This window comes from Chelmon rostratus, chromosome 15 (genome assembly GCF_017976325.1).
Source record: "Chelmon rostratus isolate fCheRos1 chromosome 15, fCheRos1.pri, whole genome shotgun sequence".
Classification (NCBI taxonomy): Eukaryota; Metazoa; Chordata; class Actinopteri; order Chaetodontiformes; family Chaetodontidae; genus Chelmon; species Chelmon rostratus.
Window position 1 is genome coordinate 18,271,622 of NC_055672.1, and position 15,487 is coordinate 18,287,108.

Below are 15,487 nucleotides of genomic sequence, written 5' to 3' on the forward strand. Positions count from 1 at the left end.
GCTGTAGCTTGCTGTATGCATGAATGTGTGTATCTATTATCTACAGATATATGTATATACTGTATATCTAATAACTTAACAAGTAGATTAATTTCATTTTTAGATGTTTCAGGAGAAGTTTAGTCAAACACAGATTTTGTTAACAATCCATGAAATGAAGCATGGACACGTGGAGTATGTTCACTAAATCACATGACGTGAAATGACGCTCAGATACGTTTTGACAGAAATTCAAAGTTTGACACGAAGAACAAATGAGAAAGTTAGAGAGAACTACCAGAGGCGCTTCTGATTGGTTGCATCCTCCAGCTGAAAGACAGATTCAGAGTCAGACATTAATTTATGGCACAGTAATTCTCATGATATGAATTCCACCAATCACATTATCGATCAGCGGCGGGGGCCAGATGGATTACCAAGGCAGACGCACTGACAGGCGGCATGTCCAATGGTGGAGTTTTGCATCGCCCCGATCAAACCAGACCCTCAAACCAGACTTCCCCTCCCCGCTCACCTCCCCTCCCTTCTCCGCTCTCTTCTTTTGATCAGAGTCATTTTGACAGTGATGCATAAGTCTCTGCAGCACAGGGCTGGCTGGCTGGCAGGAAATGCCACAGATCCCCCGGGAGTAGAGGAATGGGGGATTAAACAGAGAAAGACACCCCCTTAAAAAAGGAGTAAAAAGGAAATCAATGTTTCCTCCCTCTGCGGACAGGAAGAGCTGCTTAAGGATGCTGCCACTGTTGTGTTTTCTGTAGTCTTTTCCCTTCAAAAGAAGCTTTTTTTCTCTGTGTGTTTAAACACTGTTTTGTTTCAGGTTAGTCTGGTCTGCCCCTTGCTCGCAATAGACTGAAGTCCTGTGTGGAGGTTAAATCGAAACAAATCATCACTATCATCCCCTCTGCTGTCCTTGTCCCCCTCCCCATCCCCTCCTTCCAAGCTCGAACTTCCTTTCTTTATTTCTTGCCACTTCTATCAAGGAGAAGTGAATGGCACACGTTTCATCTCTCCAAAGCGACGGTGGGCCTGAAACACCACAGAGGCAGAGCTGGCTAACATTGAACTGGATTGGGTAGAATAAATACAAAGGCAAGAGGGAAAAGAAAGCAGCTGGGGAAACACAAAAGGATGGAGCTGCAGATGGGAACTAACCTTGCCTGGGTTTCTCTGATGTTCCTTCACACACACTCATGCACACACACATAGATACACACTCCTCCACCGCACCATTTACTGTCAACCCCTCTCTCTCTCTATCTCGGTCTCTCTCCCTCTCTCAAGTCATCCTTTTATTTGTCATGTTCAGAGGACAGCACCAAAGCATCTGAGGAATGGGAGGTTACAGTGTATTAAAGGAAATGTTGTTTCACCAAAATGGTCATTCCCCTTTCAGCAGGAAATACAGAGGCTATGCAGCAACAGCACTTCAAAGCTGCCCAGAAAACTTCCCATGAAACGACTTTGATTTTCTGCATCTAAAGGGGACAAGCAGGGGATTTTCCCCCTGGTGTCTCGCCACAGTCTTCCTCTCGTTGTTCTTGGCTGTTCTCAACGTTGGGCTTTCTTGCTATATAAAAGGAATATAGTATGAATTTAATAGCTCTCTCAAAGGAATTTCAGACGGGCGAAAAACATGTTGCTCCACAATCGAGTGTGTTGATAGGAAATCCACATTTCTCCAAGGGAATTAGAGCACTGGACTGCATGTGAAGAATTCAGGCATTTACCAACAACCCTGATACCTTTGGCAAATCACAGACAGAATTGCCGGCATGAAAATCAAATTCATTATTGACATTACTGATCTTGAACCCTTGAATCTGGCTCATGAAAGCGGCGACACTGAAGAGGATGTCTTTAGTCATGTTTTTTAAATGGAGAGCAATTAACATTTGAGAATGAATGGCATCCTGGAATAAAACCCATCATTCATGTATCACTTTTTATGCTATTAAGAAGTCCGTTACTCACCCATTTTGATGGAAGATATCACATAGAAATAATGTGTTGGAGGCAAATAGAATGAGCAAGGCGGTATGTGCAAATTAGCGAGGAGAAGGGGCAGCGGAGAGGAGGAGGACAGGGAGCGTTAGAGAGAACCAGAGAGAAGTTAGACTGGTTGTTTGGACGTGTTAGTTTGAAGTGAAGAGGCTGCAGTCGGGTGGACTGTCTGGCTGACGCACGCATACACACACATACATCCAACCCCACACACAACCTCTCCCCCCACGCTCCTCGAATGGCCCTGTCGGTGTGCCAGGGCGGGTGATTACCGACGCTCTCCCCCAATTATGGGCTGATTATTCCGCCGCGCTCTAATTGACTGGGGAGATATGCAAATGGCTGTCATTTGGGATGATAAAGGATGCGGGTGCTGGATGCCCCCTGCATTATTTAGCCTCGGCTGTACGCAGCGTGAAGGATGTGGCGTGCGCTTTAATTGCTGAGGAGAGAGAGGTTAAGCTGAACGAGCAGCTGAATTAGAAATGAGGAATTTGGGCCCTTTATTTATTTATTTCTTTATTTTGCTCCTCTCCTTCCATATCTCTCTCTCTCTCTCTCTCTCTCTCTCTCTCTCTCTCTCTCTCTCTCTCTCTCTCTCACACACACACACACACACACACAAATATACACACTCTTGCGCACTCTATGTCATGTGTCATTTTTTCAGTTCTTTCTTTGGTGAGTGGAGAGGTGAGGAGGGGGTGGGTGGATGGCAGGATGTCATGCTGGAATGCCATAAATAAAAACATTAGCGGAACCAATACGTGCAGAACAAATAGGGTGAGTGTGTATGTGTGTGTGTGTGTGTGTGTGTGTATGTGTTGTGTGCGGGGAGGCGGTGAGTGGTTGGCTTGTGCATTAAAAACTAAAGTGTGAAGAACCTTTGCGGACTAATGAAAAAAAAAGGTTTCAACAGCTCAGACAATAAGCAGGCCCAGCCAGTCTCCTCTGCCTCTGTAAAGCTGCCATTTTAAATGAAAGCAAATTTAAATATGTACTTCTAGGCGGAATACCAATGACCTAACTTGGCGTGTGAAAGGTCGTACTCGTGGGCGGGTGGAGATAGAGTTTGTGGCATCTTCCACTTCAATACCTGGGCGCACAAAGAGGGCCAACCTCCATGTTTATTTAGCCACTTAATGGATGATGTTGGTTGTTTAAGGCACTTTGCTGTCATTGTTGTTGGTGCAGAAAACAGTGGGGGGGCATTAAGTGAATAGGGCCCACTGGCTAAGTACTCCTAGCTGCTACAGCTTGGCACATTATCAGGGGGAATCGGAGTGAAACTCAACACTAATCCCTCAAGTTTGGAGACAAGCAGTCCCAGATTTGGGCGTCTTTAACAGCTTAGGGGTAATAGGGCCTCAAATGTCCCTTTCAGTGTGGCCCGCCCCACATCGCCACATTATGAGAGGCTTAAGAGCCAGGGCAGTTATCACTCAGTGAGCCCCCTATCTTACAACAAGCAATAATTGCTAATGCGGTGGAGTAACTGTTAGAATTATCACCAGATTTAGTGAATCTATTGGAATCCTGAGACAGGTGTCCGCACTATTGTTTGACCCTCACACCTGACTCCAGGACCGCTGCAGCTCTTTCTGCTCCATGCTGGTGGTGAAAAACAGAGAGAGCTTTCTTCTCCTCTTATCGAGATGCCACGGTATTATCAAGAGATTGTCTGGGCTTTGTGAGGTGTACAGAGGCAGAATTGAAAAGGAAAGCACAATTGCTTTTCAGTGCTGCTGTGGCTCTCTTCTGCACAACTTTGGGAAGCCCTGAACAGTTTGTTCTTAGGCTGCTTTTGTTCCAGATAACAAAAACAGAGAGAGAGCAAGAGCAAAAAGACTGTCTTAGTGCTGAGTGTTTTTCAAAGCACAAAATAGTTCCTCTGTAATCATTAACTACTGTTCATTCAAATTGATTTTTTTTTCACTAATATAGTGTTGTTTCCAATGAACAGTAATCTCTGCACAGTATCTACAGCAACATTTTTATGCTTACACCGTTTCTACACAGGAGGCGTAGCATGGGCAGCAGGTTAGCACAGCAGCAGCAGCTTCAGTGCTCCAAGAGTGTCCAAGCAGGATGCATTCAGGCACAGCTTTAAGTTGCAGGTCACCAGAGTTTTGACAGCACTCAGAGCCCAATACCCATTCACTATACTGTAGTTATTGTGTGAAAATAAGGCAAGGTTTGAACTTCTATCTTACACAGTTCTCATCCATTACACAACAACTTCCATCTCTTGTGGTTTGTTTAAGTACAGTAAATGCAGCACTATGCATGCCTTCGAGGAGAGACTCTCTTAAAGTGAACGTTGTTATCCCTGTTTGTACGACTCGGCACATTGCGACCTTAAAGACTTGTAAAAGACACAGAGCTCATGGGGAGAGATGAAGGGAGGCAGTGTGGTGCGGCCAGGAGGAAGCTATGACAGTAGGGTTTTTACCCTCACGTCAAGCATGGCCATTCACTATAAACCCTTTTGCCTGTGTTGTTCAGAGCACATAATGCATGACCTGGTTTGTTTCAAGCAACTGGTGGTCAATATTCTGCTGAAGGAGAAGGAGATAGTGTAACAGTCTTGGGCAGACCTAAGTGAGAGACAATTGGAAACTTTAGGCACTTGAGAGGGGAACAGCCTCCAAGCTCATGGCACAACACAGCCATCCATGGGTTGGCATACTAGCACATTTGAGTGCCTGCTGGGCGCTAGCCTGAAGCCCACATGGGTTTTTGGCGGGCCTGAGGCATGCCAAACATCTCCCCTTGGTTTGCTAAGAGTGCCCTTGCCTGTATTTGGAGTCTCTCTGCCTTGTGCCGCCGCTCTTCACTGAGGATTTCACTCAAAGACCCTCAGGAGGTGGCATAGACTCTGCTCGAGAACTCTTATCTGCGCACACATTGGCTCGTACATTTACATATCCCAGTTTGTGTACAAACACACACATTATCTAGCTAAGACATACCCCGTCAAGGCATGTTCGCACATTCCTACATGCCCTTATTAAATCAGTTCTGTGGCTATACAGTGCTGTGTGCTAGCAAGCACATTATGATCAGCATTTTATAGTGTCATGCTTAAATTGTCGTAATTTCTATCAGTTCTCATCATCATCACCAATTATCATCATCATTCCAGCCTTGGTAGACATTCCAGCTGATTGACATCAAAAAAAGAAATTATGGTGTGGGTGTTGAGTTAAATCTCCCTCCACTGAGTCTCTCTCTCCTTCTCAATTCTCTTCTTCTTTCTGTACTTAATAGCACTTAGTGAAGGGTATTACAGTTGGTACTCTACATGGGGCATCGCATTAAAACCCTCTTTCACACATACACACACGTTCAGCAGTCCATTTGGATTCATTTGCATGGCATTTCATTTGGATTTTGCCTCAATCGACGGTTTGGGGGAGGATAAAAAAAAACATCTTTGTGTAATAGCATTTCCTCTTAGTCTCCAGTGCACCATAAAGATAGAAAGCACAGCGGCCAGAGCCGATAAATGAGTGCAGTGCTGCCATGAGCAGACCTGTCCCTCAGGCCTACAAACGATAGCTGTTGGAGTTAATTACAGTTTACATCATCATATTTACCCAGAGAAGAGAAACAGAGATTAAAACTTGCCTCTGAGCCCACAGAGGTGTTATTTCTGTATATACTGTACCACAGTGAAGTGGAGTACAATCGTCGCTATGTGTAACATTATAATGGATTTCACTCTTGACCCGTGAAAGCACAGGTTCTATAAAGATACATATACACATCAGCAAAAACATCAATATTGCACATAGAAAAATAGCATTAAAGGATAGTTCAGCAATATGAAGGTAAGGTAACATGAGGTTTCAGCAGTCGGGCTTAGACGTATCAAGTGGGTATCTTCCAGGGTTAGAGACTTTTTATGACCAGCTTCCCTCTTTGTGTTCCTCCCGACATTGTTTCCTGGCTGTGTTACAGGGGAGGGATAGTAACATAAAGGACGTTTTGAACTAAAAAGATGGTAACTTTTGAAAGTAACCACTTGATTTGGCTGACACAGGCTTACGTTTCTAATAACATTTAGATGGGATCTTTTCGTGGTGAATGCAGTGGAGGAACAATCACAGCAACCAGTAACGCTTTCAAAAACGTGAACCCATTCTTTAATGTCGATCCTGCCCATATATCTGCATATATCCAGACAGCATGTGCATTGTGTAAATTTTCAGGACTACAGTCTGCCTGCACAGACTCCTGAACTCCCCCGTTGCTGTGCCAGCTACTGTGTGCTTACTTGGGGTCTGGTGTCGGGCAGGAGGTGTGGCGGATGGGAGGGGGGCATGGTAGCGCCAGGGGAGTAGCAGCAAAAATCCCAACCTCCTACAGAGACAGAGCTGATCTGAGGCCTTGGATAAGAAAGGAGAGATAATGGTGGGAGACAGTCAACCTTCCTTATTCCATCCATTTGCAGTGCACGATGTTGACGTTTCAGATAAGTAGCCTGGATGAGTGTAACATGTGTACTGAGCAGCATGGAATCACCCATTAACATGTCTGGTATGTACATTTAAGAGTATCCTTAAAATATTTTGTTTCCCTTGAAGGGTCAGTACAATGGAAGTGAACAGCATCTCATCTGTGGTGCCCACAATATTGTGATATATAAAATGACATTTTAATAATTCAGCTGCAACACATATTGTCCAGAAACAGATAGTCCCCGAGAAAACTGTTGACAGTTGTTCTGTGATTATCCAGAGTACTCGGGACACTGTTTTGAAAGATGCTGCTGTTGAATTTTTTAAATGTCATTTTTCAATACTGTGAGCACCACAAAAAATCGGCAGAAATATTAGAGACAGATATCTTATAACTGTCATGAAAACAAGATGCAGGAATAAATAATCTGGGTGAACTGACCCTTTAAGATACCCATGAGGTGATGTAACTATTTGCTATTAATAGTAAAATAGCAATATCTCATTTACTCATACAAACACAGCAATGTCATTATGGAGCAACCGCAACTCTATTTTCCTCTGGCAGAGGTTTTTCTAATAGTAATCAAATAAATGAAATCTATCAATCAAATGTCTTGGATAATAATTGCTGTCAAGTTATAAAATCTTGCAAAGCAAATGCAAAGTCTGTCTTCTGGTCCGATGCAGTTTCAAGCAGTAAGGGAGCTTGTTTTTGAGTGTTACCGCTCACAGTGCTCAAGTTGCTATGTTTGGGTTTGCGTTTCAGGCTCTGGTTAGCTGGCTAGCCATCTGGTGCAGAGCCATCAGCCATACTATCCCTCTGACTGGGGAAGACAGACAGAGACAGAAAGATAGACACTTTATGTGCCAGTTTGTGTTTGTATGTGTGTGTGTGTGTGTGTGTGTGTGTGTGTGTGTGTGTGTGTGTGTGAGAGAGAGAGAGAGAGATGGAGAGAGACAGGAACAGAGAAAGATAGAAGAAGACCTAGCTTCTGTAGTCGGTCTTCTTTTCCTGTAGCCCACAGGAAGCTGCAGCCATTGGCTCCTCCCTGTCTAGACAGAGAACCACTTTCACACACACACACACACACACTCACACACCCGCTTGGTGCCCTCTACCATAGCAACTTTGATTAATTCCTTGTGTTTGGGGAGAGGAGACAACATCAGTACCATGGTCAAGGGAAAAGGCCCACAGTCTGCTGGATGTGACAGCTCCCTGCTTCACATTGATGCCCTATAGCCTGATGGTGTGTGTGTGTGTGTGTGTGTGTGTGTGTGTGTGTGTGTGTGTGTGTGGATGTGTGAGATTGAGAGCAGGTCAGTAGTATAAGTGAGGGATGGGATGGGGTGGGGAGTGTTTTTTTGGGGTGGTGTGAGTGTGTGTGTGCGTGCCTTCATCTGTCCCCTCGGCCGCATCAGTGCTCAAGCATGTCTCCCTGTGACAGCCCAGCAGCCTGTGTGCCTGTCACACATACACACACACAAACACAGGCACACTAAACAGGAGAGTGCAGGCAGGCGCCAACACCAGCGAGGTGAAGGGTCACGAGCGACTGACTCTCCAATGTTGTGTGAAATGTGTAGATGGCAGTCTCGGCCCATTATGTGCGTATATGCGACTGCATGTGTGTGTGTGTGTGTGCCTTGAGACAGGAAGGGGGGCATCTCAAAGTAACTGGTTATTATCACCTCAATATTTTTCTTATTATGACAATTACATGCTCTAGGAGCGAATTAAGCGATACAGGACGCCAAGCGGGAGTGGTTGACAGCTATTTGGAGACTCAATGCACAGAGCAATTTGCAGCCTCGAGCCAAACAAATTGGATTTGGGCCACTTTGGATTGGGCCTCCAGATTGTTGGGCGTTTGGATCCTCCGACCGCATGCCTGCCTGGCTGGTTAGCCGGCTGGCTGGCTTTGATTCTTTACACATGACTGTAGCAGACAGTTAGCCAGGTAGCGCAGCGCTCCATGGCCCTTGACAAGGATTAAGTGTACATGTGGAAGAAGAGTGTATGTGTTGATAGATGAATTATACTGAGGGTGCATTGTGAAATGACTTTTTTATGGTAGTGTTTCAGCAACCATAACTTACAATTATGGGTTTACTGGGTATTTACAATTGACGTGTTTATAGTCTATGGGTGTTAAGCTTTACCACCCTTCATGTTATATAGTGCTGCTACTTTTTTGGTCTTGGGCCACACAGCTGTGCTCAAGTGTGTGTATAATCCAAATGAGCCTAACAGCCTCTAAACGAATTACTAGTACACATTTTCCCACCCCTAAACTGCCACTGGAAAAGCTGGCAACAGCACCCAATTAGGTGAAATGCAATTATTCCCATCCATTCACACAATTAGCCTGTGGGTTAACAACCTAGCTGTACATCCGGTTAGCTCTCTGTGTTTTGGAAAAGCCATCGCCATGGTTACACCTGTTCTCTCGGTAACCCCGCCATGTCAAATGGCACGTACCCGGGGCAGCCAGTCAGTCGAAAATAACATGGGACCTTATTGGTGGAGGCAGCACATTACATCACTCTGCTCAGAATACTGAGCGACCTGATTGGCTGAGATGGTGAGTGGTGCCACGGGTGAGAAAGCAAGAGAGAGAGAGGAAAGCGTGTGCCCCATGTGCTCAGTCGAGCGAGGGTAGATAATGCCAGGCGACAGACTGGCAGGCTGGCAGAGCGGGTGGGCACTCAGCAGCATGATGGAAAACAAAGGCTTTGTGTGTCACCGCCGAGATCGCATTAACCAAAACAAGCAGCCACGGACTGACTGCCACACCAACAGGCTAAGCCATGCATGGATAGAAGAGATGGGGGACGCCTGTCTCACTTTTTATATGAAATAACATTGTGTTTGCCACTGTTGACACTGAAGGGACTGTATGACAGAGCTGCATAAATTCAAAACAAACGCTGTTTTTTAGTCACAGACAATGCATTCCAGACACGCAGGGATCGGCACACGTTTCTAGTGCTGATTCTTGTGTTTTGTTATGTTTGGAACTTTATGCCGCTGTTTATTATCTTCTAATCAGACTATTTCCTGATGGAATTCAATCTTTGAGGCACTTTGGCCCCTTCAGGGTGCTTTCACTTGTAGCTTTTACAGTCTGACAGTAACATATTACCATATTGCACTGGCATTCTCAAATGATTGATGCATACTTGTTTTGAGTTAGATATAACTGCAGAATTATTGTATATCTGTTTTTGTATATCTTCCTAATGTTCATCAGTGGAATCAACATTTAAACAAGCAAAAAGCAAAAATTGAGAAGTACTCACGTTTCTTTTCTAACCTGATTGTGCATGTGTGCCTGCAAAATGTGACAGCCTACCCTTTAAGTTTATGTAGGTGTATGATTAGGTTGTTTGGATTTTGAGACCCCTCTCGATGCACACAGACGGGCAGATAGACGCATACCATTCTGTGTTGACAGTAATGGTTGCAAAGGACTCAGGTGCAGGATCGGAGGGTCAACAGGCCCAGTATAGCAGATAGGATCAGCTGGCATACACCCGCAACTCTTCCCCTTCCTCCCCAAGCGGGCACCAGCCAGGAAACCAGGGTCACTTACAGGTGACTTCCCCCATCTTCAGCTACAGCTGGGGCACAGCCGCTAGTCTGTGTATGTGCGTGTGTCCAAATGTGTGTGATGTGTCGTTAGAGGGCAGCCATCACATTGCATCACATCACATCTGGTCTTCTCTTTACCTCTACCACTGCCTCAACTCTGTCTTTCATTGTTACTTCCCCCCGCGCTCCACACTTTTTTACAGTTAGTATCTCGTCAGCAGTATTGGTGGGGATTCCCTTGGATCAGTTCAGGACGGGGAGTACCTACTAAGCACTCACACACACACACACACACACACACACACAAACACAGCTCTCTGCCCACCACAGGGAATGAAAACTGTAATATGAACTCACCCTTGGTCTGAATGAAAGTCCATTACAATTCATTTTGACCACGACAGCCAGTGTAGAGTAGTGGCTTCTTCTGTGGTTTTTGCTCCTCTGCCATATTAACCACTGTCACCATGGCTGCAGAGACTCAGTGTTAACAGTAGGTCACAGAAAGTCATCCACCGTGCACGTGCACAGTAAACTTTGAACCTTTTAACCTGCTGTACCTTATGAAAGCATTGGGATTATGGTGCATCTTTGCTTTGCTTTGCACCTTTTTTGGTTTGTTTTGCACGCTCTGCTCTTTCAGGCAATCATATTTTAACTAGGCTGAAATTTTTGCAATAGCACTACTTCATCATGACATCATATTTACCAGGAAAATGTCTCTGCTTGAGCTCATGTTTAAATCTGCCTCCCGCTGCATGTCACCTCTCATCAAATGCTTGGGTGAGCCTCATAAATACTAACTGTGAGCCCTTTCTTCTGTTCCAGGATCTGTCCGGCTCGATTGATGACCTCCCCACTGGGACGGAGGCTGGTCTGGGCTCAGCCGTCAGCGCTGGCGGCTCCTCCAGCAGCAGCAGCAGTAGCCAAGGGGAGCAGGGGGGGGGCAGTAACCAGGGACAGTCCCCCTTCTCTCCTCATGCTTCCCCCCACCTCCCCAGCCAGAGGAGCGGGCCCTCTCCTTCTCCTGTGGGCTCGCCCGCAGGCTCCACTCAGTCCCAGCAGTCGCGATCAGGATCAGGACCCATCTCTCCTGCCAGCGGACCCCCTGCCAACACCACTGCACCGGGTAAGGTTGCCTCAGAGCATCTTGAAGTATTGATAATCCGATTTTATCTTAATGAAAGGTTGAACTTGGAGAAAGATAACTTTATTATTTTGATCACCGCAATCACTGACAACACTGCCATCTGAACCAAACACAACACTGCATTTTACGTCCTGTACCGCCACGTTAGATTCCAAGAGAAAGTTGCTTTACAGCTTAAAGGGAAATTGGTTTGTGCCACCAAACAAGAGGCTGCTGTTTGACAGCAAATGAGAGAACAATTCAAAGCACAACTCCACCAGTGATGTCAGATGAGGAGTGTTGCCTTTAACTGAAGATGAAAAATAGCTGCTGTGACATCACCGATTTGGGCGTGGCCAGAAGTTTCCATTTCCAGTCCCATGTGCTTCAGTTTTTATGTGCTCTTTCAAAACATTACTTGCAGCATCTTTAAAGCCGTGCCATTAGTAAACTTGTTGCTGCTGTAAGCATAGCACAGTTATCACACCCACATTTCTGCTTGACCTTTCCATTTATTTAGCTATTTAAAGACCTAAGCCTGATTTCATTTGTTTTTAAAATATGTGCATTTAAAGAGGATTTTAAAAAGGTCATGAAGAAATCTGACCCTTATGTAGAATAGGTATACATGTTTCCACAAATAACAACATTTAAATGTAGTGTGTTTTGCATTGAAAGAGTAAATTGCAAGGATAAAGCTTTTGCTTCACACTGGTCTACAACCAAACAGGCAAATAAATCAGACCAGGAAACACAGGATTACAGGAGGGAACCTGTGTATATTTGCCTTAACTACTGTTTTAATGAATACTCGTAGTAATGTTGTACATGTAAATCTAACCACTGAGACTTTGCTTGAGGGTTGAGAGGTGAGGTAAGCAGGGTCTGATCTTCTTGTGTTTGTTTGTTTGTTTTTAGAGCAGTCCAGATAAAACGTATCTTAAGGCCTCATTTCCACACAGTTTGTTGGTTTTCGTGTCTGTAATTGTAATGTAACGCAGTGCACCCCTGGTATTCTACACAAGCAAATGCATTTCTTTTACGGATGATAGAAACACCTCTGCAAACATGGGAGAGAAGCTAATTTTGTCTGTTTTCGCTATACAGTCTTGATATGCACATGGAGCATTATCGAGACAAAAAGAGGACCAGCCAGGTGTGTTGCCAGTTTTATGAAATATTTTGTTAAAAGACGTACAAACCACTATGCAACCATTCTTTATGTTACAGCTAGCATGCTATGTTATGCTTTTTTAGATGTGTGATTTTTATTTTTTGGAAAATTATATTACTAATGTAGGTGTCTTAACATAGGTGAGCTATCTATTTTAATTACTTAGTTACACAATTTGAGTATCAACATAGTCAAACAACTGGGTTGAATGAAATAGCCTGTTAGCTTTTTTGTTTTTTATGTGTTCCTGTGTGTGCGGTCTGTCCAAAATCTGACGCAGAAGTTCACATTTTTCAACTTACTTGACCGAAAAAAAAAGCTCATCTCCACCTCACCGCATAATCCATCCAGATCAATTTTCATTCTGCCAGTTTGCACAGACGATGACGCTGAGTGCACGCTGCAGCAGATGACCAAATAATATCAATCCAGCATGTCTAGACTTCGATATGTCTGGTCCATTTGAAATCCTAATTCAGACCACAGAAGAATATTACGGTTTAGTGGCGAGCACTTCATGGAATATATCTCATTCATTTTCTTCACACGGTTTTTGTCCTTGCATGGGAGGGATTTGTTAAGTCTTTGATCACGGTGTTGTAGAAACACTTCCCTACATTGCAGTGGAATTTTAATAAAGTCCATCTGCCTGCTACCTGTGGATCGCACAAGTATTTCCAACATTTATGTCCAGACAATATTTCCTCTCCACTCTCAGTGTTAATGAATTGAGACTGACTGGTAGTGGAGGGCCTCCGATCTGATTTGTAGCCTTATCTCTGATATGGCAGGCCAAACAAGACACCAACAGGATTATCAGACAATGCACGGTATGTCTGTCTGTCTCCTGAGGCCAGAGCAGAGCGCATAACCATTTAGATAAACACTGAGCATTATAAACAAGTGTGAATTTGATTTGCCTCAGACAGGTGTGTGTGTGTGTGTGTGTGTGTGCGTGTGCGTTCACACGTGTGCATTCTGTTCCCGCCCGGCCTCCCAGTCATCTCGCCACCTCTCTGCCCGACTGCGTGGCCGACCAGAGCGTCGGCATGTGTCAGACCTGTCAGTCACTCTGACGAGGCGGGGCAAAATGTCTTGAGTGAGATCCCGACGCCACCTCCTCCTCCTCCTCCTCCCCTCCCCGCAGCCGCTTACCAGGGTGATTGACGCTAATGAAAAACTGGGACAGTGGTTTTTCCAAGCTCTCGTGCCAAGAATCATGACGAGAATCCGGAATGAGGCGGCAAAGACGAGAAGCGAAACCGATCGCTGGGACGTGATTAATAAGAAAATATTTTGAGATATTCCCCGTGCCAAATAAATGGTGATAAAGCGTGGAGCAGTGAGTAACATCTGGCATGTTTTAGCGGCTGTACTACAATCAGTTTGAATTAGATCAAGGAGCAGCCAGCCTAAGAGAGACACAGGAGAACTAATGTGGTTAGCACACATCTGATTACTAACGCTCCGCTTTCTAACACTTCATCACAAGTTAGGACACTTTGGTTAATGTTGTCGTTTTAGTTTGGTACAAGTCAGTGAGGAGAGGAGGGAACAAGAGAGCTAGCAAGCAACACTGTGTGTGTGTGTTGTTTTCTGAGGTTTGTATCTTCAGTACTCCCAGCTCTGTTACTTCTGCGGCCATAAAATAACATCATTCATTATTCAAACTACTCGTGTGAACAGCAGTGTCCTCTAAATAAACTAAATAAACAATAATAAAGAACAGACATTAATAGGCTAATTAATTAGTGTGGAAAAAATACAGTTTCTTATCTGCCGTAGTTTGAGCACCAGTCAAGAAAAAGTCAAAACACAACATAACTTGGCAGCTTTACATTGTGGTTCATTACGCCTACTGTCAGTGGAGAAATTGGAATTGCAGGCTCTTCTATAATTGATTCTGCTCCTCAGCTGACACCAAAATCTGTTGTTTATGTGGATGTTTTAGGTTGTTTTTTTAGGTAATTTTTTCCCCTATTAAAGTCCGTTATGGCTGTTGTCACCATATGATGTCTTTGCCAGTTTTATCCACAAAAATTTGTGTTAGTATGAATTTTTCCTTTAAATTAAAACAAAAACTTGAGTGTGGGCGATAAGAAATGACTGAAAGCAAAGGATTGTCATGCCAAGCTTTGTAAAACCAGTAATTTCGTATATGCATGTGTGTGTGTGTGTGTTTGTATTTGTGTTAGTCTGTCACCGGTCAGCTTCACTCGCTGGAGTGATGCAACATGTCACATGGCTGAGCACTCACGGGACACACGTTACCCTTGACAGCGGTCAGAGGAGAGCAATTTCATCATGTCATCCTTTCACCTGGCTGTCAAACACACACGCAGCCGCATTCACACACACACGTACGCACACACACACACAGACATCAAAAAATTATACAGAAGGCAGGCAAAGCGCACAGTGCATAACAGCAGGTTTCATGTGAAACATATATGGTCACACATATAAATCACCTATATATGCTTGCTTTCTTGGACGAGTGACAGTGTTGTCTGTATATATGTGTGTGTGTGTGTGTGTGTGTGTGTGTCTGAGAGCGAGAGACAGAGAGCCAGACAGAGGTGGTGAGAGAGGGGGAGACTGACAGATTGCCAGCCTATCATACACCCGTACACTTGCACAAATCTATCTTGTCAGAGCTCCGCAGCACGCCTGTGATTCCTTCGTCTGCTCACTTCTCCTCTTCTGTCTCCCTCCTCTCCCCCCCTCTCTCTTTCTCTCTCTCTCTCTCTCTCTCTCCGTCTCCCCATGAAGCAAATCCAATACACTGTAACATTATCCGGGCCTCGCCTTGCTATTTGGATTCTCTCCCGGAGCCAAAAAGGCACACACAGGGCCAAATTGATTTTCCTGTTGCGCTAGATTTGTGACAGTCGAGCAGAAATCACATTGCTCAACCGCCAACCTCCCCCTCCTCTTCCTCCACCTCGTATGCACACGCACACACACGCACACAAACAGAGTCTCACACACACACCTCCTTCCTCCCAGTGTCTCTGAAGCAATTCAGAGCGTCCTCAGAATATTTTTCTCCTTCCATGAGACACCGGGGACGAGGCGAGCAGACATTCGTCTCTCATCCGGATGGATGTGGGGCTGAATGG

The 15,487-nt window shown here is 44.8% G+C and overlaps 1 protein-coding gene across 5 annotated transcripts in view; it reads left to right on the forward strand.

The window, feature by feature from the left end:
- Positions 1–15,487, forward strand: part of LOC121618263 (AT-rich interactive domain-containing protein 1B-like) — a 171,489-nt gene that overhangs the window by 105,761 nt on the left and 50,241 nt on the right. For all 5 annotated transcript variants that reach the window (XM_041953649.1, XM_041953650.1, XM_041953653.1 and 2 more), the window contains exon 5: positions 10,891–11,191. In XM_041953649.1, the coding sequence (XP_041809583.1) occupies positions 10,891–11,191 (301 nt within the window). The remainder of the gene's footprint in view (positions 1–10,890; positions 11,192–15,487) is intronic.